General features: G+C 37.6%; 1 protein-coding gene across 8 annotated transcripts in view; it reads left to right on the top strand.

Moving 5' to 3' along the window:
• LOC145693628 (myotubularin-related protein 9) overlaps positions 1-27174 on the top strand; it is a 148552-nt gene that overhangs the window by 26806 nt on the left and 94572 nt on the right. For all 8 annotated transcript variants that reach the window (XM_081769801.1, XM_081769806.1, XM_081769809.1 and 5 more), the window contains exons 2-3: positions 1810-1995; positions 12079-12241. In XM_081769801.1, the coding sequence (XP_081625927.1) occupies positions 1849-1995; positions 12079-12241 (310 nt within the window). In that variant the 5' untranslated portion in view covers positions 1810-1848. The remainder of the gene's footprint in view (positions 1-1809; positions 1996-12078; positions 12242-27174) is intronic.

The raw sequence follows: 27174 nt of genomic DNA on the forward strand, positions 1-27174 counted from the left end.
GTTGAGCTTTAATATTTAAAATTTTTCACTTCATTCTATCTACCGTCTTGTAGCCTTTCTTCCCCAGTTTAACTTAAGATATTCCGTTTTCTCTATCTGACTACTCTTGTTTACAAAGCAGCATAGTTTCATCCATTGGAGGACTGAAGAAGCACCTCTTTGAGACTTTCGTCACAACCCTTATTACTATAAGTATTGAAAAGAACTCCCTCTTGGCTACATGGCTTCGTACACGCCTTCAGCGCTGGAGATCAGGATTCGTTTCCTGGTGGGTGCCCATATGGTTCGTTAAACTGTAGATAGCCTCCATGCTAAACAGGAAGTTAAACTTTCCAAATCAACCAACCAGACATTGTAAAATGGTCAGAAAAACGCATTATTACTCTCCTCCCCTTATTTCGTATGGTTCTCTGTATATTTATGAAGAATTGATTTAACTTTCAGCAGCGAGGCTATATGAGACGGGACCTACTGATTAACATGAAATCCGAACCACATGAGCTTCCGCCGGGAATCGAACCCGGGTCTCGCACGCCAAAGGCGCATACCCTAACCGCTTAGCCACGAAGGAGCTCTATTTATGGAGAAGTAATATATCTATATTACAGAAAACATACTCAAATTCTTGAAAGAAAACTAATTTTAAAGTCATTCGTGTTATCAGTCATTGAATTTATATTTCGGGTATACTCATCAGACTTGTTCACGAAGTAAAGATTGATATTGGAAAATGGATGTAAGGATTGAAATTAGAAGCAGGGAAATTGCACTGTTTTAGAAATTTCCCTCTCATTTTGGAACGGATTTTGCAACATAAGCTGTTCATTGGGGCCGCGCTGGCTCAGTGGTAGAGCGTTCCCCTCTGGTATATGGGGTCCCGAGTTCAAACACTCCTCCCGTCAAGTGAACTATGTGGTGGACAAACACCGTATGTGTGGTTTTCTTCGGGGCTATCCCGTTTCCTCCCACTTTCTTCATTTCTCATCATCATCGTCTCCTTTAGCCTAGCCGACATAACCGTGGAACATAAAACTAAAAAAAAATTCATTTCATTTCATTTCATTCGCTGTTCATTTTTGGAAATTCCAGTAATCTTTCCTTATTTCCTACTTCAATCCCAATATCATTTTAACCTTGATCTTTACTCCATCTGACAGGTTCGTAACTACACTCGAAGTATACACTTCAATGATTTATAAGATAGAAATAAATTTACTTTTATGCTTTTACATTATTTGGTTCTCTAACAAGATACCTTTGTTAATACTAATCTATCCAACAATTATTAGTGAAGAAAATTTTTCTAATCTACAGCTCTGTGTGTACACAGAAAAGGTATATTAAAATATCGGTATCATGAAAATAAGTCGGATTGAAGGTATAAGAAACAGGAATTTATACAAGTCAAAAATAAAACTATAAGTGATTCCATTCGCATTTTATTTACACTTATTTTGATTTGGTAAATTTAGTATCGTGAAGACTCAGAAAACTTTGGGATTTAGTTTAGTAGTAGAGGATTTACTATGTGAACTATTCATGAACACTCCTCGTGTGCATTCAATATCAAAGTTTGAAAATATGTTTGTGGTCAAATTCATTTCTAAGTTACTGACGTAAGAAATATAGAGACCAGGAATGAGATTTGGTTGATTTTTGCATGTACAGTTGTGAATAGGTTTTCTGTAAAGAGAGAGAGAGGTGGATGGATGATTGTACTTGGTATTAACATATTCAGCTGCCTTTTAGTTTTCAAATTTATTTTATTTTCGAATTATTTATATTTATATTTCTTTTTTATAATTCAAGATAACGGGCTGAATCTGTTTCTGTGGGAGAGGCCTAACGATGGAATTCGTTGATTTGATATCAACTCCCAAACTGGATGGCGTGATTATGCATGGACCTTTTCACAAGCCTGTTGATGGGACCTTGTGTATTACTGGACATCACCTGATTTTGTCATCCAGAAAGGAAGGAGTGGAAGAATTATGGGTATGTTACTTATTTTAGAATTATCTTGCGTATCTACTGAAGAAAATACGTGCAATAAATAAATAAATAAATAAATAAATAAATAAATAAAAGTACACTTGGTAAATGTGTAAACTGCATGTAGCTGCATAGGGTTGAATACACTGCATTAAAATAAAAGCATGTACTTTTAGTAAGGCAAATCTGGTATATTGGAGAATAATACACTGCAGTTTTTAGCAAAATTGTCTTCGTGTGTGACTGATAGAATTCACATCGTATCTATTAGATAGTGAAGAGGACAAGGGCTTCTGGAGCTGACGCAATACTATTACAAGTTTTACATGCTACATTCACATATAAAATTCATTGCTATTTTTCAGTGGCTTAGCGAGAAACTCAAGGGGAAGGCTCACACAAAAGCATCATATGGGGGCTTGAAAAATCCGGAGTGCCAGGTCACCATGGCAACTAGGAATACGAATCTGGCGCCTAACTAATTTAAGGCCAAGCCATGTACGCCTATGTATCAAATTGGTCGGAATTTTCGATCGCCAGGTCGCCATTGGTGACTGAATATTTCAGCTTGGCGGTAGACATGTGCATAAATTATATCGTGCAACAAAACTATGATCTTGTTACTGGATTCAGCGTTCAGGTTTCGTGGCGTGCCCGTAATATATATAGCAAAGCAGTATATAGAAGTCGTTAAATATACCGGCCTGAAAAGGTCAGAAATATAACATTCGACGCGAATAACTGACCATGTACGGGGGCCAAATGAACACATTTTCACACCCAAGACTATACTTCAGCCCCTCCCACTTCCGTCAAAGAAAGTATATTCGTAGTTCTTGTGTTGAAATTGCAATGATCAAATTGTCGTCACAATGAATTCTGCATTTAGTCGCGACTACTGAAAATTTCACTTCGGATGCACGTTTATAGGCCGTATCACTCTAAAAGATAACAGTGTATTATAATGTGTAATGCAGAAACGCCCACACAGGAAATTTCTAGTACAATGGATCAGTTTATTTTATAATATACAAGACGGAGGAGAGGGAATCAAATATGTGGTCCTAGGGTGGTGTCTAGGCGCTAAATTAAGCCTGACCACTATCACCGGTACTTACGTATACCATGTGGCTGGCTAGAGTAACATCCTTTTCAGTTTTCTTTAGTTGCATGATATTGAGAAACTGATGAAATTTGCTTACAGGTAGAGGGAAGTTGTATTAAACTTCCTTTCGCCACAACCCATAAAGATCTCTGACCGGCCAGATGGCGCTCTATTTATTCGGTGATGCGTGGTTAACCAATTACCGCCCAGACCCCATTATTTTTGACTTCCTGGACTGGAGTTTGATAGCTCTGGATTCAGATAGAATCCCAATTACATCATGATACTAAATTAATATTGGATAATTTTAGTGCTACAACTGGGAGTAATAGACCCTTCATATCAAAGTCGCGCACACAAACAATTCGGCTAATGTAAAAACAGTTAATTTAATTTTAACTTTTTTTTTTTTTTTTTTTTTTTTAATGCTTTCTATTTGCTACCGAAGTTAGTAAATTAGTAATGTCACAGAAAAAGAGATCGAAAAGATGAAGGATACTGTATATAATAATTTGTTGAAATCTTATGTAGGGGTAAATCTAGAGCTTCCAGAATTTTTTTAAACATGACTAATCCTTGTTTTCTTTGTGATAAATTATAACAAGGTGAATTCAGCCAGTGAACCGAACTCGGAAGCTCCCAGTGTACGTAGCTGTGGAACACAGCCTCTGTTGCCGAGCCGAGCCGAGCCTGTAAATGGCCGGGCTTGGCCACCAAATAAAGTGGTCTTTATTCTTAGACCATGGGCTACTTATCCAGCAAATTTCCTTCAGATTCGGCCAGTAGTTACTAAGAAATCAAGTACCATATACAAGCAGAGCCGCGCCGAGCCTGTCCTTGGCCGAGTCGGCCACCAAGCATAGCAATCTTTATTCTTTGGGTGATGGGCTACCTGCCTACCAAATTTCGATGATATTCGGCCAGTAGTTACCAAGAAACAAGATACAACATACAAGGTAAGTTGAGCCGAGTCTGTCGCCGGCCGAGCTCGGTCATCACATATAATGATTTTTATCATTTAGATGATCGGGTACTTGTGCATCAAATTTGATTTAAGTTTGGTTGCTAGTTACCGTGGAATAAAGTACTACATACACACACATAATTACATCTGGAGTAAAACTACAAGCTCGCGTGTACCTACGCCGCAAGCTAAACAAAAAAGCCCTAACATTACAAATGGAACATACTGCATGTAAGCAGAATCCACTTTCAACATCACAACACAAATGGAGGAGCTTGAGCCAAGTGAGCTCCACTGCTATTTTTGGATCAAAAGATCCAATCTGGAGAACTATATGTAGTGTAGCCAAACCCAAACTATCACTTAACTGGATCGCAATTTTTTTTTTTTTTTTTTTTTATATCATTCCTAAAATTCTTGTCTATTTATCTCATTACACTGTACACTTTTCTTTGTAGCCAAGTTGTTTAATCTCACGCTTTCTATGTACAAAGTCTTGAGTCCAGTTGAGCCTTATATACAATTCCAAGTAGTGCTTCGTCTCTTACTTTAACTCGTATAATATAGTGGCAATGTTATAAAAGAGATATTCATGTTTCATAATTCTGCGATACTTCTGCAACAATTTTTATAAAGGTAGTTGGTGAGTACTTCAAATTATATGCGCGTAGCCAAACAGCTTCTACAAAAATTGTTGTAGAAGCACCACAGGATTCTGAAACATGGATATTCATGGAAAGGTACATACTAGTTCCTAAGTGAAGTCTTGAACTGACTGCGGTAGGTCCCATACATAGTTTTGGAGCTGTGGACATTTAAATTTTATTTTTTAATATTTTTGGCAGCCTATAACTCCGAAAGAAAGCATTTGTGCACCCAGGTTGACCTACACTTTTTGTCTTATCTTGGTGTCAGGAACCACCTCCCAAACGTTGTCGGTGTTGTTTTGAAACACCCTGTATAGTTGTAAATTGTGTGCCATTATTGCACTTCCTCTCGTTTTTTTATATGAGTATAATCAAACAGTTTTACCAATGAACACATCATACAATATAACTTGTGTAATTTATGATGTCTTGTAATAGTGAAATTCATTTTCAATGCTTTTCTCAACGAAAAGTAAACGTAGGTAATAATCACAAAGCAGATAATAAAATATGTATAATACGGGGATGCAAATAAGCAACAAAATTTTAGTAGCCCAAGAAAAAAACTACTAGCCCACATCCCACAATAGAAATAATTTTCTTATCTTCGGTATGATGTTAAATATTCGCCTGCGCCGATGAAACCTTCGTTCCGGCCGAGCGGGGTGGTTATTTGCATCCCTAGTATAATAGCAATAATAATAGTAAATTCACTTGAATAATTCCTTGAATTCAAAAACTAAAATAATGTATTTATATAATATTTTCATGGCTTTTTCTTTTGTGAAACATACCGGAGAGGCATCATATTTCCAAAGAATTAAAATTTGCCTCTGGGCAATGAAATTTAAATATTTTTCGATTTGAGCTGAGCTTTGCATTTAAATTCAGATAGTCAATACAAATTATTCACCTCTGGTGCTAGGGGTCTCGGGTTCAAACCCTGCTCCCGCCAAGTGAACTTTGTGGTGGACAAACACCGTGTGCGTGGGTTTTCTCGGGGTTCTCCCGTTTCCTCCCACTTTCTTCATTCCACCATTTCATTCATTACTCATCATCACCGTCTCCTTTAGCCTAACCGGCATAACCGTGGGACGTAAAACTCAAAATTTCATTTCATTTCATTTTTTCAATACAAATTATTGCGTAACACTGGTTAGCATTTTCGTAATGTATCTTAGGTAATAGAAATTTTAATTTCTTCGCCGTTCGTGATTTTTTTCTTTCAATTAATTCCTCAGTTGCTCTCAAGATGCTGGATGGATACTGCAATGTAAACACCATATCGTGAGTACGAATGGTTATCCACCTTTCCTCTGACCAGATCTGGCACTGCTTGACTTAACTGATCTCGTGAGAAGCGGAATTCCAGTACGGCTAGTGCGTTGGTTATACTAAAGTATAACCATATACTCAAAAATGTGCCGAAATTCTACTCTCATGTTATATTTCCAGTGACTCCTTGGGCTGCACAGAGAAATTAACCTGTTGTGGTACGAGTATTATAGCAGCAAGGTAAAACCGTTCCTGAGCTTTTTAAGAGAATCTGTCGTGGTGGAAAGACGACGCTTCAAAACCAGAATTTGTATCAAATTTTGTATTATCTTGGGTAAGACATTTTGTGAAACATATACTCTGTCGCACCAGGCGTACGGGGAGGAAACAATGGCGTGAAGTGGGATCATCCAGAGACCCAACGCACCAGGGGTATTCGCTCTACCACCGAGTTACCGCGGCCCCCATATTGATAATTGTTTAATTTACTGTTTCTCGTATGAAAACTTTGAAATTCATGGATTAGAATAGTCTCTGAAATTATTATATAATTTAGAATACTCAACTAACTTTCACAGAACATATAAACACTATCACTAAGCACTCGATGCGTCTTCTAGGATTTCTGTACAGATTAACAGAAATACGAAACATCTCTTAACAACTTTCTCCTAAATTGAAATATTGTTCATCTATCTGGACAGTGGCAGCCCCTACAAACCTATCCCGGTTAAACTCAGTTCTCAACTCCTTCCTTGCAATAGTACGCCTTAGAGTACCTCGTACACGTGTGATGACAAAACATGAACTGTTACAAACACTAAATATTCAACTACCTGACACTCGTCATAAAATCAGTGACCTCAAATATCTGTATAAACTCACACATGGTCAGCTGAGGTCCGAAACACTACTCTCAGAATTGTATTTTCGAATCCCCTTCAGACAAACACGCAACACATATCTTTTTTCAAACAGTACGACCTAGACTTTCAATAGTTCAGCGTTGTCTGTTCTACAGGCTTCCTAAACTATACAACGAAATGTCACATGCACCCATAACTAACTAACTAACTCTATGGCCTATGGAACCCGCAGGTTCAGTGCCGCGTTCACAAAAGCTCTCCACTGACTTCTATCCTTAGCTAATTGCATCCAGTTTCTACTTTGTATTCCTATCTCTGCGAGATCCATCTTAATATTGTCCTCCCATCTGCGCCTAGGTCTTCCTAATGGTCGTTTTCCTATGGGTCTACCAGTCAAGACTTTGAAAGCGTTTCTACTTTCTTCCATTCTAGCTACATGACCTGCCCACCTAAGCCTCCTAGACTTGACGACCCTAACAATGTTGGGTAAACCGTATAAACTATGTAGTTCCTCGTTATGAAGCTTCCGCCATTCCCCATTCTCGTTCCTCTTGGGTCCGAATATTCTTCTCAGGATCCTGTTCTCAAATACTTTCAGTCTATGTTCTTCCCTCAAAGTAAGCGACCATGTTTCACAACCATACAGAACAACAGGCATGATTATCGTTTTATATATTTTAAGCTTCGAATTCCTCGACAGAATTCGCGACGACAAGAGATTTTGAACCGAATAGTAACATGAATTCCCTGCTTTTAGTCGACATTTAATTTCTTCGTGAATATGTTTTTCGTCTGTTAATATTGATCCTAAATATTTGAAAGTATCCACTTTATCAAAAGTATTATTTAATATTTTAACGCCTCCACAATTTGCCGTATTACGGTCCCGACGCACTTCCATGTATTTAGTTTTCTCTGCATTTACTTCTAAACCCATGTCCCTGCAAGCATTTAATAAGATCTCTGCATTTATTTCTACTGTTCTCCTATCAGCCCCTATTAAATTTACATCATCAGCATATGCCATCACCTGGTGAATACCGTTCAACTGTAGGCCCTGGTTGCTATCTTTGATTTTCCTTATAGCGTATTCCAGCACAAAGTTAAATAATAATGGCGACAACGCATCTCCTTGTTTCAGGCCATTTTGGACGTGAAAGCTCGTGGACAAAAATTTTCCTACCCGGACTTTACTTTGGGATTCACTTAAGCATATCTTAATTTATCCAATTAGTTTTCTCGGTATTCCAAGTTCTGTAAGAACGTTGTACAATGTTTCTCTCCTAACCGAGTCGTAAGCCTTTCTAAAATCAATAAATAGTTGATGTACCGGGATATTGTATTCCCACTTTTTTTCGAGTATTTGGCGAATGGTAAATATTTGGTCGATAGTTGATCGATTTCGTCTAAATCCGCACTGATAATCTCCAATAATTTCATCTGCATATGAGGTCAGTCTTGCTAATAGAATATTTGAAAGGATTTTATAGAATGTTGACAGAAGAGAAATGCCTCGATAATTATTGCAGTCAGTTTTGTCGCCTTTCTTGTGAATTGGAACAATGATTGATTCTTTCCACTCTTGTGGCAATTCTTCTTTGTTCTAGATAAGGAGAATGAGTTTATATATTTTGTTCCACAATTTTTCGCCTCCAGCTAAAATTAACTCAGCCGGAATTTCATCCACACCCGGAGATTTGTGTTTCTTTAATTTCTTTATAGCGGCTTCTACTTCTATTCGATTGGGTTCTGGAATATACGGTTCTGCGGTGTGTATCTCCTTTTCTCCACGCGCATTAGTTTTTGGCTGCGTGTTCAGCAAATCGTCAAAGAAATCTTTCCACCTATTTAAGAGGCTATCCATATCAGTGAGAACTGTTCCGTCAGCTTTCTTTAATATATAAGCACGAGGTTGATAGCCTTTCTTAAATTCGCTTATCCCCTTATACATGTCCCGAATATTTTTATTTTTACTATTATCTTCAAGTTCCTTAATTTTAGCTTTAAAAAAATCGCGTTTCTTTGTTCTAAAAGTTTTGGAAGTTTCCCGCCTGATATCTGCGAAATTTTGTGTAGTTATTTCATTTGGATTTTGTAGCCACCGTAATTTTGCCTGTTTTCTCTTCTCTGCTAGTTTAATGCATTCTTGGTCGAACCATGGTTTGTACCTACGTATTTTCGCGTGTCCCAATTTTTCTATTGCTGAACTTTTAATGCTATCTCTAATTTCAATCTAAGTATCCTCAACACTAGTGCATTCCGAGTCTTCTAAAACAGAGAATCTATTCGAAACTTCAATCTGGTATTCCTTTCTTACATGGCTCTCTTCTAATTTCTTTAAATTAAATCTCTCCGTTTTCGGACATTGAATATTACCTTTATTGAACGATAATCTCTCCCGTATTATCGCTACTACCAGGTAGTGATCAGTGTCACAATCAGCCCCTCTAAACAACCTGACGTCAATTATGCTAGATTGCCTTCTTCTATCTACTAAAACGTGATCAATTTGATTATGTGTTTTTCCGTCTTGTGATGTTCAAGTGTATTTATGAACGTCGCGATGTGGGAATTTTGTACTCTTCACGATTAGGTTTTTGGATGTTGCAAAGTTCACGAGTCTAACACCGTTGTCATTACTTTCCTTATACAAACTTTCGTTCCCTATAATCGGTTTGAAAATATCCTCTCGTCCTACCTTCGCATTGAAATCCCCTAATAGAATCTTCATATGGTATCGCGGGAGTTGGTCAAATATCCGTTCCACTTCTTCGTAAAAACTATCTTTTATATCGTCACCCTTATCTTGAGTTGGAGCATGCACATTTAAAACAATAATATCACACTACCGTCCCTTGAGAGTAATAAAAGAAAGTCTGTCAGTAACAAATTCAACCCGTTTAATTGCTGGTAATATTCGTTTGTGAACGAAAAACCCTGTTCCTAACTGGTGATTTTTATTTCCTTCCCCGTAAAAGAACGTAAAATTTCCGGAATTCTCAGATCCATTTCCTTCCCACCTAACTTCCTGAACTCCTACTAGGTCCATCCTGTATTTCTCTAACTCACTCGTAACAGATTTTAACGCGCCTGCCCTATAAAAACTTCTAATATTCCATGTTCCAAATCTCATGTCCATTTTCTTTTGCCGAGGTCGTGCCAAGTTATCAGTCCTTGTCCGAGGCCTTTGTGAATGTTTCTGAACAAGTACCTTTTTTTACAGGATGAGGGTGTTAGCCTTACCCAAACCCCCAAGCTGGAGGACCACTCCTAGTCGTCTGTCCGCGACTGCTTATTCAGTATATTCGCAGCTAACCTCTATATCTAGAGGCCTTCTCCTCGATCCGCAACCTGAGGACGCGCCATGCCGTGGTGACAGGAACCCACGACGTGGTGACAGGCACATACACCCATAGATTTATTTAATTCCGAAGCTGCATTTAACTCTGTTCCACGATGTCATTTTGGTGGTTAAACTTTAGTCAGCTATTATCAACCTTCTTGTTGTCATTTACATTGTTATTTTGTTTGTTGTTCCGATTATTGCTATGTTATTATTATTATTATTATTATTATATTATGTTTCATCTCAGATTTGTTAGATATTCCAGTGTAAACTGCGTTCAGCTATATCTGGAATTGTGTTCGTAAACATATAAATAAATACATATATATATACAGGTGCGGATCCAAGGGGGGCTATGAAGCTATAGCCTCCACCTTGACGCTGAGGTATACACTAAATAAAATAGGCTTCAATCCTGCTTTATACTGGATAAAGCTGCAAACTATGGTTTAGCCCCTCCCTTGATCATATACTGGATCCGCCACTATATATATATATATAGTGTGCTCGAAAAATTTTCTTCTGTTCTGGCTTTTAAAATGATATAAATCCAAACATAGGCCTACATGTTTTGAGACATAGGCCTATATGTTTTAGCTTTAAATTATCTAAGCGCCAGCCTCGTATTTCCAATTGTCTTGGCAACCTGAAACTCTGGGATTTTTCGAACCCTGTTTATATATGTTATAAAAATGAAGTCGATGTTCTATGTCTCATCATCATGGGAAAACGACCGAACCATTTGAAAATAGTATCCACCTTGAACTGGATTTTTATCATGTCATTTTGATTAGAGCGTTTATCTTAAGGGGGCATTCAAAATTTATGCCTAAAATAGAGTATTTCAGAATCTCTCAAATTAGAGATGAAACTCGGTATTATTTATTGTTTCGCCATAGTGAAAATGACGTTGTTTTTTGTTTGTGGTCGCTTCATGGGAAAGTAGCTGTCCAGTTTGAAATGAATTTTGGAACGTATTAGGAACGAGCTTAACCTTGGAAGCCTAGAGTTTAAAATTTATGCCAAAATTAAAATATCTTTTTTCTTTCTTCATTACACTTTCATTGACATGGGTATCCTAAGAGGGAAAGAGGTTCAAATATTCTTCCCATTTCAACTAGTTTACAATAAAGCTGGAAATCCAGATTATATATCACAGATGACACAAGCAAAGATGACTGAAAATAAAAATCACTTCGTGTACATACGAAGCTCCAGATGTGATCCTTCCATCTCGGGTGACAAACACTTCTGAAGACGTGTTACAAGGCGGCAATATCATAATGTTGTCGACCCCCTTTCTTCATAAACTCTCCACTTTATGATTAGCTTCTCTTTCGGTGACATTAATAACTTTGTGACTGAACTTGTCTTCTCAACATAAATTTTCAATGTGGTTTTAAATTGTTAATTCTTTTCTAATTTTGCTTGCTTCAGTAATAGAATGTGTATTTGCGACAAAGGAGTAAAAGAAACATAGAATGACTTCCAATAGAATTTTATTATGATTACAGTTATATTAGAGATTGCCTTTTAAAATTCGTCTGTCACTTTATTTTCTGTAATGTGGCCAGTCTCTGTGGAACCAGCAGTGGGCAGTAGAGATAGATTTCGCTGTATACCTAATACAAACCCAGAAAGCGATCTAAGGAGATGAATGTCGTAAACCTGATTGCTTCTGTGGAACTAGGCAAGATTTTTTCTGTGAATTTAATAATTACATTATTATTTATACTGAACAGACGTGAGTGAACAATCATGATCACTATATAGGAAAAGATAATTACACATTCAATATAAATTTATAGTGCGTAATGTTGCATTTTTTTTCCACATTAAATAATTATGATTGTATTTTTTTTTTTTTTTTTTTTTTTTTTCAGCTTTTGCATCGTAATGTGGATTGTGTCGAAAGGAAACCAAATGGATTTCTGACTGGGAGTATCATTATTAAATGTAAGGATTTTCGCATCATCCAGTTAGACATAAATAACTATGATGATTTTGTGAATGCTGCGAATTCTATTGAACGACTCTCATCTTTAAGTAAGTCGTAGTTTCCTTGTTTTAAAAATGTATTTATTTTAACAGATAAAGGTAAACAAGAAAGTTCTTTCGCTCTTTCACCCATCTTCGAACATCGATATGTCACCTAAGACGTACATGGAAGATCAATAGTAGTCCCTATCTGCATCGATGACCTTGTGCCAACGTTCTGGAAGGCCATGGATTCCATCGCGGTAGAACTTGGTGGGCCGTGAAGCGAAGGTGTCAAGTGCATTTTGTACCTCTACTAGGGATTTGAATTGGCGTCCTCTAAGGTGATTGTCCAAGGAATGGAACAGGTGGTAATCGGACGATGTAGTGTCCGCAGAGTATGGCGGATGCAATAGTGTTTCCTATCCAAGGTGTATAATAGTATCCCGGGTCATCCTAGCCACGTGGGGCTTAGCGTTGTCCCGTAACAGGAGGACCCTTTGCGATTCAGAAGTGCTGGCTTCAAAGTTTTCAGTTTTTCTTGAACACGGCTCAACTGCTGACAGTACGCAGTCGCAGTGATGCTCTGACCAGCTGATAGCAGTTTCTGATGTACGATGCCGCGAGCAGTCCACCAAACACACAGGAGGATCTTCTTGTGGTGCAGTGCTGGTTTCGGCTGTTTGGGAACCGGTTCATGATGGCTAACCAATGATAATGGCGCCATGGAGCTTCGTACAGGACCCACTTCTCATCACATGTCAAAGCCCTGTCCAGAAATGGCTCCACTCTCAGGCGAAACAGCAAAGAAACACAAGTGTTTGCTCGCGTTGTCTTCTGGATTGGTGTCAAATCATGTGGGACTCAGCGACCCAATTTGTAGTGCTTCCCAAGTTGATGGAGGTGCTGCCGAATGGTTTTTCCACTAACACTGAATTGTAGTCCCAGTTCCTCACATATTAGGCCACTGTTCGTCTCAATTGCTGCCTGAAGACCTTCATTTTGTACATGTGTTGGTCTTCTGGCTGGTGGTGCGTCTTCGAGTGTTTCTTCACCGTCCTTAAACTTGTTAAACCACCGCCGCACTGTCCACGTAGTCAGGACACCCTCACCAAAGACCTGGCATATCATCCGCCCCACTGCAGCGGCGTTTGACCCCAGTTTGAACTGGTACAGCATACACGCCCTTATGACGCTCTGTGGAGGTCCCATGTTCACTCTGTCGTTATGCAAGTTCACGGTGTAACTGAACTGCCACAATTAGGTAGTATGTTGGATATAACCAAACCAACAACTGACTTTTGCATTATTCCCACTCGCATTCAACTCATGGTATGAGGGCCAATGGAACACAGACTTTCACAAAAAGCGACAGAACTTTCTTGGTTACCTTTATAAGTTCATGTTCTGTCGTGTTTAAGTAATAATAATACCTACTTTGCATAAAGTTTATGATTTTTCTTCTAGCTCAGACAACAATGGAAAATGTTAGGTCGTTTGCAAAAACCTATATCATTTTAAATTATGAGAGTACGGCAGAGTGTCACATAAAGCAAGACATTAGATGAAGCTATTTCTACGTCTTCGTTCAGTATTTATAAAGAGAAAGCGCATCGAATTAACCAGAGGCACAATAAACAATTCTACTTGTACAATATTGGGCCAACCTTCACATAATACATCATGGTCATATACACACGTTAATAACACTGCTCTACAATGATTTTGGTGTTTGAAAACTATTAAGCTTTTCTTAATGTTTTTGACCTGAGAAATCCAAAAATGTGGTTAGTTTTGCTCTATTACGTACAGTTTTCTTAAAATAGAGGGGAGGGGGAGAGGAAAATAACCGTATAAATGTATATTTCGGAAGAAGTACTGATTATAATTTCAAATATAAAAATATACTTTCGATGCCATAGCCTTCTGATTATCTTTGAATTTGTAATAAAAGACGTGCAGTTACTTATTCTGCTAACATTGAAAAAATATGTACTGTATCTGGTAGCACTGAATGATATCACAACGCGTTACACGTTGGGAACACAATAACAGCGCTGTGTAAGCAGTGATTGCGAGAACTATAATGCAGAGGAATGGAGGCTAATCATTGATTACAACAAGAGAAGTTTGAACGGTCTGCTTCTTCACAGCAGCAACCAACAACCCTCTGTATACCTATTATTCATTCTGTACATTTAAAGGAGATTTACGAAAATATGGAAATGTTTTTTTTAAAAAAATAAAATACGAGGATCATCATTGGTTATTGTGCTGCGATCTGAAGGTAATATGTATGCTTCTTGGACAGCAGTAAGGGTACACCAAATATCCATGCCACATTTTGCGAGTGGAACAGCAGAGAACGCAATCAACACTGGACTCAAATTGATTGTCAGCGAAAGCCCCAATATAGGAAGTAAAAATTTGAAAAACATCTGCCTCGTAGACCCTTCACAAGTCATATTACCACATTTGCATATTAAACTGGGTTTAATGGAACAATTTGTCAAAGCTCTGAATAAAGATGGTCAATGCTTCCACTAGTGACAGAATTCCCACAACTTTCAAGTGCTAAGTTAAAAGATTCATTGGTCCTCAGATCAAAAAGTTGTTTAAGGACTCAGACTTTGAACATTGTATGACAAGTGTTGAAAAGTAAGCATGGAGTGCATTCGGGGACGTGTGTCATAATTTTCTCGGGAACAACAGAGACGAAAATTACAAGTACATTGTGTCTAATATGCTCCAGAAGTTTAAAAGCTTAGGGTACAAAATGAGTCTTAAGATTTATTTTTTGTGAGGCATAAAAGGGCTTTATGTGACAAAACGCCCATGTTTTGCCCTCAGAAAGCTCTCCCCGTTGGTTTAGTGGCTGGCATGGACCACGTCTTTGAACCACGGGATTCCGGGTTTGAGTTCCGGTGGAGGAGCCTTGAAATTTGAAGGCTTTATGGTGGTTCGGATCTCGTTCTGTGCTGAAAGGGACGCTAAACCCAACAGCCATCTCACCTCAATGTAAATGGCAAATTAAGTAAAAATTCAATCAGGTCTTCACTGTTCCAGTAGATATTCTTAAACTTCAAAGTCAGTGTAGATAGTTTCGCTTGTATTTTGTTTCTCTTTGTAGTTTGATTTTTAAAATATCTCAAGTTAATATAGCTTAGTAACTTTTCGGTATAAGCATCCAAATCGTTTGTTATGGTTTATTCACCTTGCGTACGCTATCATTACATCATTTGGATTATTATTAGTGGTAGTAGTAGTATTAATATTATTATTATGTTAATATACTTGTACTGTTATTTTAACGCAACAGTAATAAGAAAAACGTAAGATGTCCCACTAGCCGCTTTACCTGGTGCTTTGTTATTAATTTGAATAATGATGAAGATATGATCGTAACGACATTTCAGTTGGATTGAACTTAACATGAGAGAGATGATGTCAAAACAGATGTAGAAAATTGGACTCCAGACAGAGTCGGACACGTTGCGTTTTTATTATTATTATTATTATTATTATTATTATTATTATTATTATTATTATTATTATTATTATTATTATTATTATTATTATATTACTATTTAGATTATGGGAGCTGTGTCCCAAGGAATTTACCAAATTTCTTGGATAATATTTAAATTCAGTGTGTGAATGGATCGTATTTGGCTATTTTTTCAGTAAATTCAACCTTTCATATAACCCTATAAGAAATAATCAATCAATGTCAAATTTTGTCAAATGAAGGGGCGGGGGGTTAGTAGTTCAATCGAAATTATTGTAGCATTGAAAAAGACTCGATTTCAACCATTGAAGGTATGGCGCGTCGCTCTATCCCACATAAATTTCCAATGGATAGTTCCTTGTTTTCTAATTGCTCCACAAATGCATAAAACATTTTAAATAAAAAGCTGTGGAGATGATTCTTTGGCCTCAGGCAGACGATGAAGAGTCGCTGCTTCTATTTAATCACACGCATGCTGCAACCGTACAAGCACTATCGTTACAGTTTCTTTCCTCACTCTAAAGTAAATTCGTATCACATTTCGTTGATAACTGGAAACATTTCGACAGTATGTGCTGTTATCTAAAAAGTAAAGTGACTCACTCATCGGCGCTTGGGCCAAATTACTATAGCTAAAACGTGAAATTTGGACTTGATGCTTCTTTTGTTACTCTTAACCTGTGTGCGAATTGACGGGGATGCCAATAACGTGCATGGATCATGAGTGACGTGGTACGTAGTCGAGTGCACAGGACTGGTTTTAGAGACTGTGTGTAACATGTGGTGATGAAGCATTGCGAACTAACGATAGTGCAATGGTTGAAAGTATTTTGAGAAGACAGGGATACGACCTTAGGATGACCTCAGACTGACAATCACAGAATTCATTTCCTCATTTTCCTGTTGAAGATGGATCGTCAATGGACTGTGCATGAGTTAGTGGTAATATGCGTAGGCGTATGATCATGACTAGGTGTATGATACATAGCTGTGTTCCATATCCTGGAAAACATTTCTAATTATTCATTATAGCTTTGCAAAATTCAAGATTGCTGATAATACTCCAACTGACTAAAGCAGTATATATATTTTAAGAGTATATGTCTGTGTTAAAGTTTCGGCTATGTAACATAGCCTTCCGCAGACACATTATCATATATTCTTAAAATGTACTGTTAAAATATATTCACTGCCTTGGTCAATTGTAGTTTTATTATCATTCTGCAAAACATTCTTCCGTTCCCCAAAATTACAGTGTGTTATGCAATTACATAGGACCTTTTACACGTGTACGAGAGGGAAAGTAAAGATTTCACTGGACGGATCATCACTGCACTATGGAGGGAACCTGGGCTCGCTCGTATGAACCACGATTGAAGCAATAGTCCAATGAGTTTCATTATCCTAGATCTCATCGTCCAAAGATAATGCATCCTGCGCAACGTGGTAGTGTCAAGGTGATTCGTTATGTCATAGGACATCTATGGGATATTTCTGCATCATTCTATGCGTCATATATTCAGCCTACTACTGCAATTTCTTGCAACATGCCCTTTATCTTACATTGAGGAGAAAGCGAATGGTATGCAAGACATACATAAATGATGATGGGAGATACTCAAAGATTCTCATTTTAACCAGATATGAATCTGTGCGATTATAATCTCTTCACCAAGATGAAAGAGCCGAAGGGTGATTCAGTTTTAGAACTCCCATCTCTAGTGCAAGAGGTCCTTAGTTCAATCCCAGATGATGTGAGTTTGTGGTGGGTAGCATAGTGTCTGGGTTTTCTGAGGATTCTTCGGCTTCCTCCTAGTTCTCGTCGCACCAAATCTTAAATAATTATTCACTTTCATTTAATTATCCGTCTGCTTTAACCTAAAAAGTATAACGTAAAACTAGAAACTGGAAAGAAGTGCTTCATGGGAAATATTACCAAGGTGCCCACCCAGCCGTGAGAACCGTGAAACTGTGAATAATTCGTGATTTCATATATCGTGAAAAAAGTGGAAATAGGACATGAATTCCGTTAACAAACTGAAAAATCTAGAAAAGTTCTAAATTAATAGAAAAAAATATCAGAACAAAATAAAAGTAGAAAGAAATGATAAATTTTTGTTTCCCGTTTCTTGTTAGTACAGTTGACATCGTAAAGTTTGAACGAGGGCAAGTTTAATTATTTCATTCCAACGTACCGACCAGCGCGCCGCGCCTTGGGTCCCTCTTACATTTTGGTGCCGCACCAGTTTTTATTGTCATTATGTGATCAGTAAAGGTTATTATTGAAACTTTTCGGACTGAAAAGGCCGTGAATTCGATTATTTAGTTTGAGTGGAAACCCTGATTACGACACAAGAGAAACCATCATCGGTGCCGAGGGAGGTCCTTGCAAAACATCAACAAAGATGGCCATGCTGACGTTGTACAACACTTTCCACAGTTACGGCAGAAGGCCGTAAACATTGTGGACGATTACGTTGTAGCTAGCACTTACTCTTCCCAATGAACCCAGGTACGAATTATAGGTTATGCCAATACTTTTTATCCAACCCTCGTATATTGTATCCATTGTTTTCACTTGGAATCTGCAATCACGAATGTAAGCTTCTGTTCATAATGTAAATCGAGATGTAAAGCAAGTTCCAACAAACGAACTTTTTGAACTTTGATATTTTCCATCGCCACTTGGACACTCAGTGGTATTGATAAGGTTATCTTATCAGTAGTTAATAGGAATGAATGCTACTAAGGTTATCTTTCTCTGTTTACCAACGTTTGCTTGTTCAGACAGCTCTTAAGTCAAACGAACCAGACAGGGTGGAGGAGTCAACATAAACTAAATCCGTATACAGAGTGTTTCAAAAGGCTTGAGTCGTACTGAATATTATGCATGATCTTCGTTATTCGTTATAGACAATTCAATCAATGCTTCCTTTCCGTTAATATTCGGTTAGTAGTGGTACAATTAGTTTGTTGATAAGCTTCTGATTCTAGATGCTCTGTAGACAAACAATATGTAGTGCTTAAATTATGGTTTTAACCCTTTGACTACCATTTTTTTAAATGTGAATATTCTTTTATATGTACATGTACGACTCCTTTAATGTGGGATATTCCTGACATCTGTACACAGTTTTGGAAACTAAACACAGTGTCCTAGTCACATCTGAACCGATGGGAGAACAACATGTACTTTCTTTAGATTTTCTTTATATATATATATATATATATATATATATATATATATATATATATATATATATATAAACTCAACTATGTTTGAATTATTCGCATGAGACACATGTGTCCCGTCGGTAGCTAAAGGGTTAAAGTGTCTCAGGGCAAGTTCGTTTGTTCTTCCCAATGGACCATTAAACACTTTCCCTGAAAATAAATAATTAAAATATTCTCGCACACCTTTGTCATACTATATTCTACTGACAAGGTACATTCGCGATGTGTGCCCCCCGGGATTCGTCTAATATTTATTTAAATGCAAAGTTCTTCGCGGCCCAAAGTGTATTGTACTAATTTTAGCGGCCCATACGGGTAATTTGCATATTTATGGGCTTTCATATATCCGGCATTCATACACTACTATAACGCTTGGTCACAAAATTGCTTTTAGTTTCTTTAGATGAAACTGAATATGAATGTGGGCATATGCAAAACAAATTGGATTAAGTACTGCTTCTCTGACACGCGTTATCCACACCATCCGCCATCTTGGATTCAACTTTCGGTTTTCCAAATGGGAATAGATGCATGTGATACATCAAATTCATACAAAACTTTCTCGGAAATTCATTGGTGTAGTGAATTTTACGGTAGCTTGTACCATTTGCAAGATATTGCGTGTTAAATGTGAGTCACTTCACAAATTCAACCATTAAAAAGTTGTGTAGGGCCCCGTATGTATATGTGACCTTTTACGTGATTTATTGTTGACTAAATGTTTTCTGAACGTACATACATACAGACACACAGACGTAAATAGGATGTGGTACATTTTCACCAAAATCTGGTCGTATCTAGATTTACATTAGGCATTTTGTTCGTAATACAATATTTCCTTGTTATAGTATAACATGGAAGTAATAACAATCACTCACAGAAATGTTGTAAGATTATGACACCAATGTTGTAGAGAGTTTGTTTATACCTACAGTACTTTTCCAGTTAGAAATTGTCTTGATTTGTCAATATCAAAAACATAAGCGTAACTGATATTACTCTGCAATGTCTATTCGCGAATTGCCTAGATGGATTTAATATGTAATATCTCGCAAATGGTACAAGCTACCATAAAACTCACTACACCAATGAATTTCCGAGAAAATTTTATATGAATTTGATGTATCGCATGCACCTATTCCCATTTCAAAAACCGAAAATTGAATTCAATATGGCGGATCCAAGACGGCGGCCGCTGTGGATAACACGTGTCAGAAAAACGTGATTCAATTTGTCTTCCGTATGTCCACATTCATGTTCAGTTAACATCTAAAGAAACTAAAAGCAATTTTGTGACCGAGCGTTATAGTAGTGTATGATTGAATTCCGGGTATATGAAAGCTCATAAATATGCAAATTACCCATATGGGCCGCTAAAATTAGTACAATACACATTGAGTCATGGAGAACTTCGCATTTAAATCAGTTTTACATGAGTTCCGAGGAGACACTTCGCGAATGTACCTTGTGAGTCAAGGCTTATAAATACAATAAAAATGTACAATTTTTGTCATGTTTCGATACTGTAATGAAACTTCCTCGTTGTGTTTTGTATTTTAAAATCTGAGAAATGGTTCTCATATTCATTTTTCTTTGGTTTGCCTTATTTCCTTACTTTTCTGATCACTTGAGTGCCTACACATTAGCTTGCCTTCTTTCCTCTTATTTTGGTTCTTCATTATTCCTTAAATCCTCTGTCGTCCCTACTGGTGTAGTGCCTTACGTGTGCATTTGATGCACGTGGTGCTTCAGTGAAAGACTTGATCGCATTATAGTAATTAAGAATTCACCTTAAAACGCAAGTCCACGTCTTATTTGGCCTCGGTGCTGAATGAGGAAGCTAAACTCCAACAAACAAAACAAATAAGACTTTTATTCTCATTTCGTATTCATAACCTTCGTTCCAGTGTATCGTTAATTATTTTATTCTTCTTGATTTCTGTGATGCATGGTGGCTCAGTGGTAGAGTGCACACCTTTTGTGGGAGGGGTCCCTGGTTTGATTCAAGACCTTATGAGTTTGTGGTTAACATCATCATCATCGTGGATGGATCGTGGCATGGATATTCTCTTAGTTTATCAGTTTCCTCCCACATTCTCATTCCACTATTGCCTTCATAATGATTTACTTTCATTAAGATTCGTCTCTCTTTGCTCAAAAGGTATAAGTAGAAATTTCATTTCATTTTCCTCTTGATTTCAAATTTTTCACCAGTTCCCTAGGGTTTTTTTTTTTTTCAGTGCTATTCCTCTTTTATGCCCCTTCCTTCGTTTTCTTTGGTTCACATGCTCGTTTGTGTTAATCCTTTTTCACCTCAAGTATTTCAGTCACTTCCTCTATCTTTACTCCTTCTTTTCTCTTTTAAAAAAATAAAATTACCCTACGTAGCGTAGTCGCTCGCCTTTGGTGCAAGTAGTCCCGGATTGTAGGTGGGACACTCGGTCGAAAAAGTGTAAAGGCGTTTTAGGCCAGCCATTGAGTGAGCTTCTCGTGGGTTTTCCTCATTCACACTAGGCAAATACCGGGATAGTCCCAGATCGCTTCCCTTCTTCCCAGTTCCCCGAGTAGTGTAATCACCGTGGTATGTTGTCCCTCTTACATGACAGGATAACGTGGGCATAGATGCCGAAAGCCTAGAAATCTAATCCTAATCCCATTCTTTTTGTGTTTTTGTTGTGTTTTTTCATCAGTGACTGTTTCTTGTGTCATCCTTCTCTTACTTTCTATTTTTTTCGAAGTTATCTTTGTACTGTCTTCATATACGTTTCACGTCGGCTGTTTCCAGTGGTCGTCCTACCTATATTTTAGATCAATACGCCTCTACCGCAATTTTTTTCACGTCGTTATTTGCCTTCCTAGCTTTATATATATATTTCCAGAATACAGTATATATATATATATATAGCCAGGTTAAATGACGTAGTCTAGTCTTATGATCTAGCTCTGGGCTTGGAGGCAAAGTGTGATGGGGAATGGTTTACTGTGAGGGCTGATCTTGCATGATGCACTCATCAACTGCTATGAATTCAAGACCCATCGTTGTTCAGATCCCACCTATCCCTCATAACCTTGGTGTTGCGTAACAATGTAAAATACATCTCAAACTCTTCTACATCGCGATATCCACAGAATTGATTCTGTTTATTCTTCTCCACTTCACTCAATTGTATTCATTTTCTTTGTTTTCTTCTTCCTTCACAAACTTCCCCAATTGCATTTCCGTTCCTCCCCGTTTCCTACACAACCAACCCGTATCTACAGAATAATACAGGGTGGCCCAAAAGTACGGATACAGACCGGTACTAATCAACTCATTGCTTTTTATATAATTTCTTATTGTTATCCATAAGATAGACTTAGTTTCTTTATTATTTGTTCTTAAAGCCTTTTTACTTATATCTTAAGCTCAGAACAGCAGTGGCAAATATACTCATAAGCTAGAATGGTATATTTGATCAATGCAGGGGTGTATACCTACTTTTGGGCCACCATGTACATTAATCTATCTGTCTTTCTTTTGCTGATTACATTTTATCCATTCATTCATAGTTATTTTTTAATAAAGCTGGATTGAGACGAGAACCGATGTTTAGACGCTCATAATTTTGTCTTATACAGTTTCAAAGCATTCGTGGCCTTCTTTCATCTCATTTTTCATTGCTTTATCTGTGATTTCCGAAACACTTTTACTTCTTTTGCTTGGGGTCTACTTTCTACGTGGGAGGCTGAACATAATCTTTTTCTCATTCCTAAGTTTATTATTTTTCTCAATTAGTCCATCTTTTTTTGTTTCTATATCTGACTGCTTTTGCTATCTTTTTCACTTTATCATAATATTCCCACTACAATTCTTAACTGGTCTTAGTTCAACTGCAATAGTTCATTTATTCTTCCTTATTTACGAGTATTCAGAATTAGTTCCTGAGCTCCTTCGTGGCTATATGGTTAGCGTAAGCATCTTTGGGACGGCAGACCCGGGTTCGATTTCCGGTAGCAGCTCGTGGTTCGGATCGGACGTTCAGCTGTAGATTCCTTCTTATATAGGCTCACTGCTGAACGTAACGCTGGAGTCTCTCAACAACAATGACAGTATTCTGAATCTGTTCCGCACACTTCTCTATCTTTATTATTTTCAACAAACTTAAAAACTTCGTTACTGAATTCTCTATGTCTGTCTGTTATTTGGGTTATGTGTGTGTCTGTCTCAATTTTGAACCCTGCATTCGATAGAGCATCAAAAACTATCTGAGAAAGTAATTAAATTTTTCGCGTCATTCGTACGTTCTCGAGATATTGGCCAAAAAATGGCCGATTTCCAGAGATTTAAGGAGCCATATCTCGGGAACTATAAGTTATAGAGGTATCTTATTGGTATTGATCAATACCTAAGAGAATGGTAAATATTTTGATACCAAATATTAACCAGTGGCCACTGTACAACTGCCCATTGGTTTGGCCAGTGACCAGTTGGCCAGCGGCCACTAATTAATACTGGTAACAAAATGTTTACCATCCCCCTAGGTATTGATTAACACCAATATCGTCTCTCTATAACTTACCGTTCCCGTTATATTGGCCAAAAAATAGTTCAGATTTCGGAAGATTTAAGGAGCCATCTCTTGGAAACTGTAAGTCATAGAGAGATGTTTTGCCGAATTTTTGCGAGAAACAGAACAAGGTGCGGATAGAAGATTTACTTTTACTTCTAGGAACAATCACAGTTTTCCTTCCCGCTCCATCTCTTCATTCTTTTTAGGTTCGTTTTGGCAATGCTCTTGGAGCATTCTCAACTGGTTTATTTTATTTTTATATTTACAGACGTGTTCAAATTATTAGACTCACGCTCGAAAAATGCAAAATTGATGTAGGAGGCCTAATTTCAGAGTTCTAGAACATTTACTTTAATGGTTAAACTACCAATATAGGATCCGTCATTTGTTTAATGTACAGTTAAAGTGGTAATATCACCGTTGAACAGCGGATGGTATTAGTGAGGGGAGGAAATTCTGAAAGTGGTGTTTCATTTGTAGGTACCGGTAGCTATTGTGGTTCCTATCAAGTTACAGACTGGAGTGTTGTGATTGCTGTCGTAAGAAGTTACAACATTCAAAGCGTTCAGCAGTTCGAATGGGCCAGTTTAAAATGATCGTGACATGTTTCGTGTATCAATCTTTTATTCTGTGTAGTCCTGTAATTGCAGCATAATGGGAAAAGCAAAAGACCTTTCTCCGCGTAAAATGGAAGTTAACAAACTACTTCTTGTGGAAATAAGATATACACGGCAATACATTGCTAGTAGAGTTGGGATAGAATAAAAATCTGTGAGTAGAATCCCCGTTGAAATGAACAAGAACCGAAATAGGGTTGGGAAGTGTGGGCGAAAATCAAAGCTATCGCTAAGAGGTATCAGAAAACTAAAAAGATTGGCTCTGGGAAACAGAAGTGCAATTTCTAATAGACGTAAGCATATGGCTGAATATGACGCAGACATTTGGCTTGAAATTGTGCGAAGGATTCTTTGAGCCGAGGGAATAAAAGCACATGGTCAAGAGAGAAAACAAAAATTAGAATGTACTCCAATCATGGCAAAGAAGCGCCTCGAATGGGCACAAGACCTAGAATATTGGACTGCTGACGATTCGAGAATAGTGTGTTTCAGTGATGAATCATGTATCTTTGTGTCTGATGAATGTTCACAATAGGTGTGACGTTGACCTGGGAGGAATTCAAGTTGGAATGTCTTTAATAAACCGTGAAACATCCTACTTCAGTCATGGTCTGGGGTGTGATCTCTGTCTTCGGGCCTGGAAGATTGTATATAGTAGAAAGGACAATGAAGCACAAGCAATACCTACAAGTTCTTCAAGAAGAGCTGCTTTCCCAGACTGCACTCTGGTTTGATGACGTACAATTCATCTTTATGCATGATGGAACCCGATGCCACCGGCCAAAGCTGTGACAAAATTCTTCGAGGACAACGAAATTAGTGTTCTTCCGTGGCCAGGCACTAGTCCTGATATGAACCCGATTGAAAACTTTTGGAGCTTCATAAAAGAAAAGCTAGAGAAGAAGCACATTAGAACCAAACTTCAATTGATCAAGGAGATCAACAATTTGTGGTATCACGATGCTGAATTTGAAGGCAAAATGTGCTAAATTCGTACATAGGATGTCACAAAGGATAAAAGACATACAGAATAAGGGATTTCATAAGAAATATTAATCTTTGTGTGAGAGATAATTTTCTTGTAAGTACTCCATTTCATTTTTTTGTTTCCAATTTGGATATACACACTTTATAGTAATTATATTTGAATGTTACGTACGCATTTGTTTGATTCATATTGCAAAGTATATGCCACTTCCACTAGAAATTAGGACAGAGTTACAAAGTAGTAATATGGACTAAGTTCGAACTATTTTCTCACATAATATTGTAAGAACAGTAAAATATTCAGAAACTGAATGTTGAGTCTAATAATTTGAACACGTCTGTATTTATTTATTTATTTATTTTTCGAGATGTTATAACAACCAACTTTGTCTCTTAAAAGTTATTTTTTCGTATAACAGTACTTGAGATAGTAGGAAGACTTTACGTCAGTGCTCATTTGGAGTCTTCCGTGCGCTTTTCAGGCTCGTTCTAACTTCTGCCGTAGTTGAAGGAGTGACCGAAAGGGATGCCACTTACGCAGCTTTACGACGTAATAGACGCTACTCTTTATCACGCCTTGACAAGTGGCGAATCGACCTCTTCGAGTGAATAACATACTACACTAAGAGGAGATTGATTAATTATTGATAGCCAAAATGGATATCCTGTATCCATTTTTACTAAGTTAATACAACCGAGTAATATTATATATATATATTAGAGAGCTGCATGGACCGCCGGCCGGGCTTGGGCGGGCCGACTCTATTATTTCTTTGGGCCGGGCCGACACTGATTTCTCTTCAGGTCGGGTCGGGCTGGGGCCGATTAATTGTAATTCTTTAATAATTATTGACTTTCGTTAAACGATAATTAGAATGAAGGCAAACGTTGAAGAAGTGTGTCCGTGAAAAATATTACAAAATGAAACTTTTAAAATTCATCGGGCCAGGGCCTGGCTTGGGTCAAGAGTTTTAAAAAACTTATCGGGACGGGACGGGACGGGCTCAGGCCGAAAATCTCCAAAATTTTTCGGGCCCGGGCTGGATCGAGCTCGGGCCGAAAAATTCGGCCCGTGCAGGTCTCTAATATATATACCGAAATAGTTATGAACAAGTGGGTTGAACTAAAAAAATATTCCCAAGTTGACAGTTGCATTCAGATCTTAGACAGTAAGTTCGGATGTCCTTTTTTTTTTTTTTTTTTTTTTTTTTTTTTTTTTTTTTTTTTAGGAGGTTTGGTTTTCTAGAACTCCTTAACATATTTAACCATTAACCATCTGTTCGTGTGTCAATGCGTCCGGGAGACAAAAAAATCTCAAGTACTGTCTGATGAATCACCATCAATTTTAGTCAGGATGTAGAGGGTGAAAAATTGGCAATTGAGTTTGTTGATGGAAGTGATATTGAAACCGGAAGTGGTAGAAGTTAAGCACTTTCGGTTTTAATGTTGATCAGTATAGAAGAAAAATGGTAATGGCGAGAAGCGATTTCCTGCAAGCAATTAAGCGTCGTAGGAATACATTTTATGTCCATCTTTAGTTCTATACTGAAACCGAAAGTAATACAATGTAGAACTGTTGGTTTCAGTGTGGATCTAAATAGAGCAGAAATACAGGATTCCTACTGGTCAGGAAAATCAGGGAAGTCAGGGAAAATTATGCAGGTCAGGGAAGTCAGGGAAAATTATGCAGGTCAGGGAAGTCAGGGAAAATTATGCAGGTCAGGGAAGTCAGGGAAAATTATGCAGATCAGGGAAGTCAGGGAAAATTATGCAGATCAGGGAAGTCAGGGAAAATTAAGCAGGTCAGGGAAGATCAGAGAAAAAGACTAGAAATCAGGTAAAATCAGGGAAATTTTATAAAATATATTTTTTCTAACATTAATTGTACACCAATTTCAGCTTAGTCAACCATTATATAGGACATTGCTCAGATTTTTATGAGAGGTAAGTGGAATGTACGTATGAGCAATTGATTACTATATGTCTCTATAGAGTAAATGTTCTAATATATAAATATCCACCGTTATTTATTCCCTTTTTATATGTCAACGTCATCCGATACCTATAATAAAAGTCAAGGAATTTCCTACCAAAGGTCAGGAAAAG

This window comes from Thermobia domestica, chromosome 8, assembly GCF_964235325.1.
Source record: "Thermobia domestica chromosome 8, izTheDome1.hap1.1, whole genome shotgun sequence".
NCBI classification, from domain to species: domain Eukaryota; kingdom Metazoa; phylum Arthropoda; class Insecta; order Zygentoma; family Lepismatidae; genus Thermobia; species Thermobia domestica.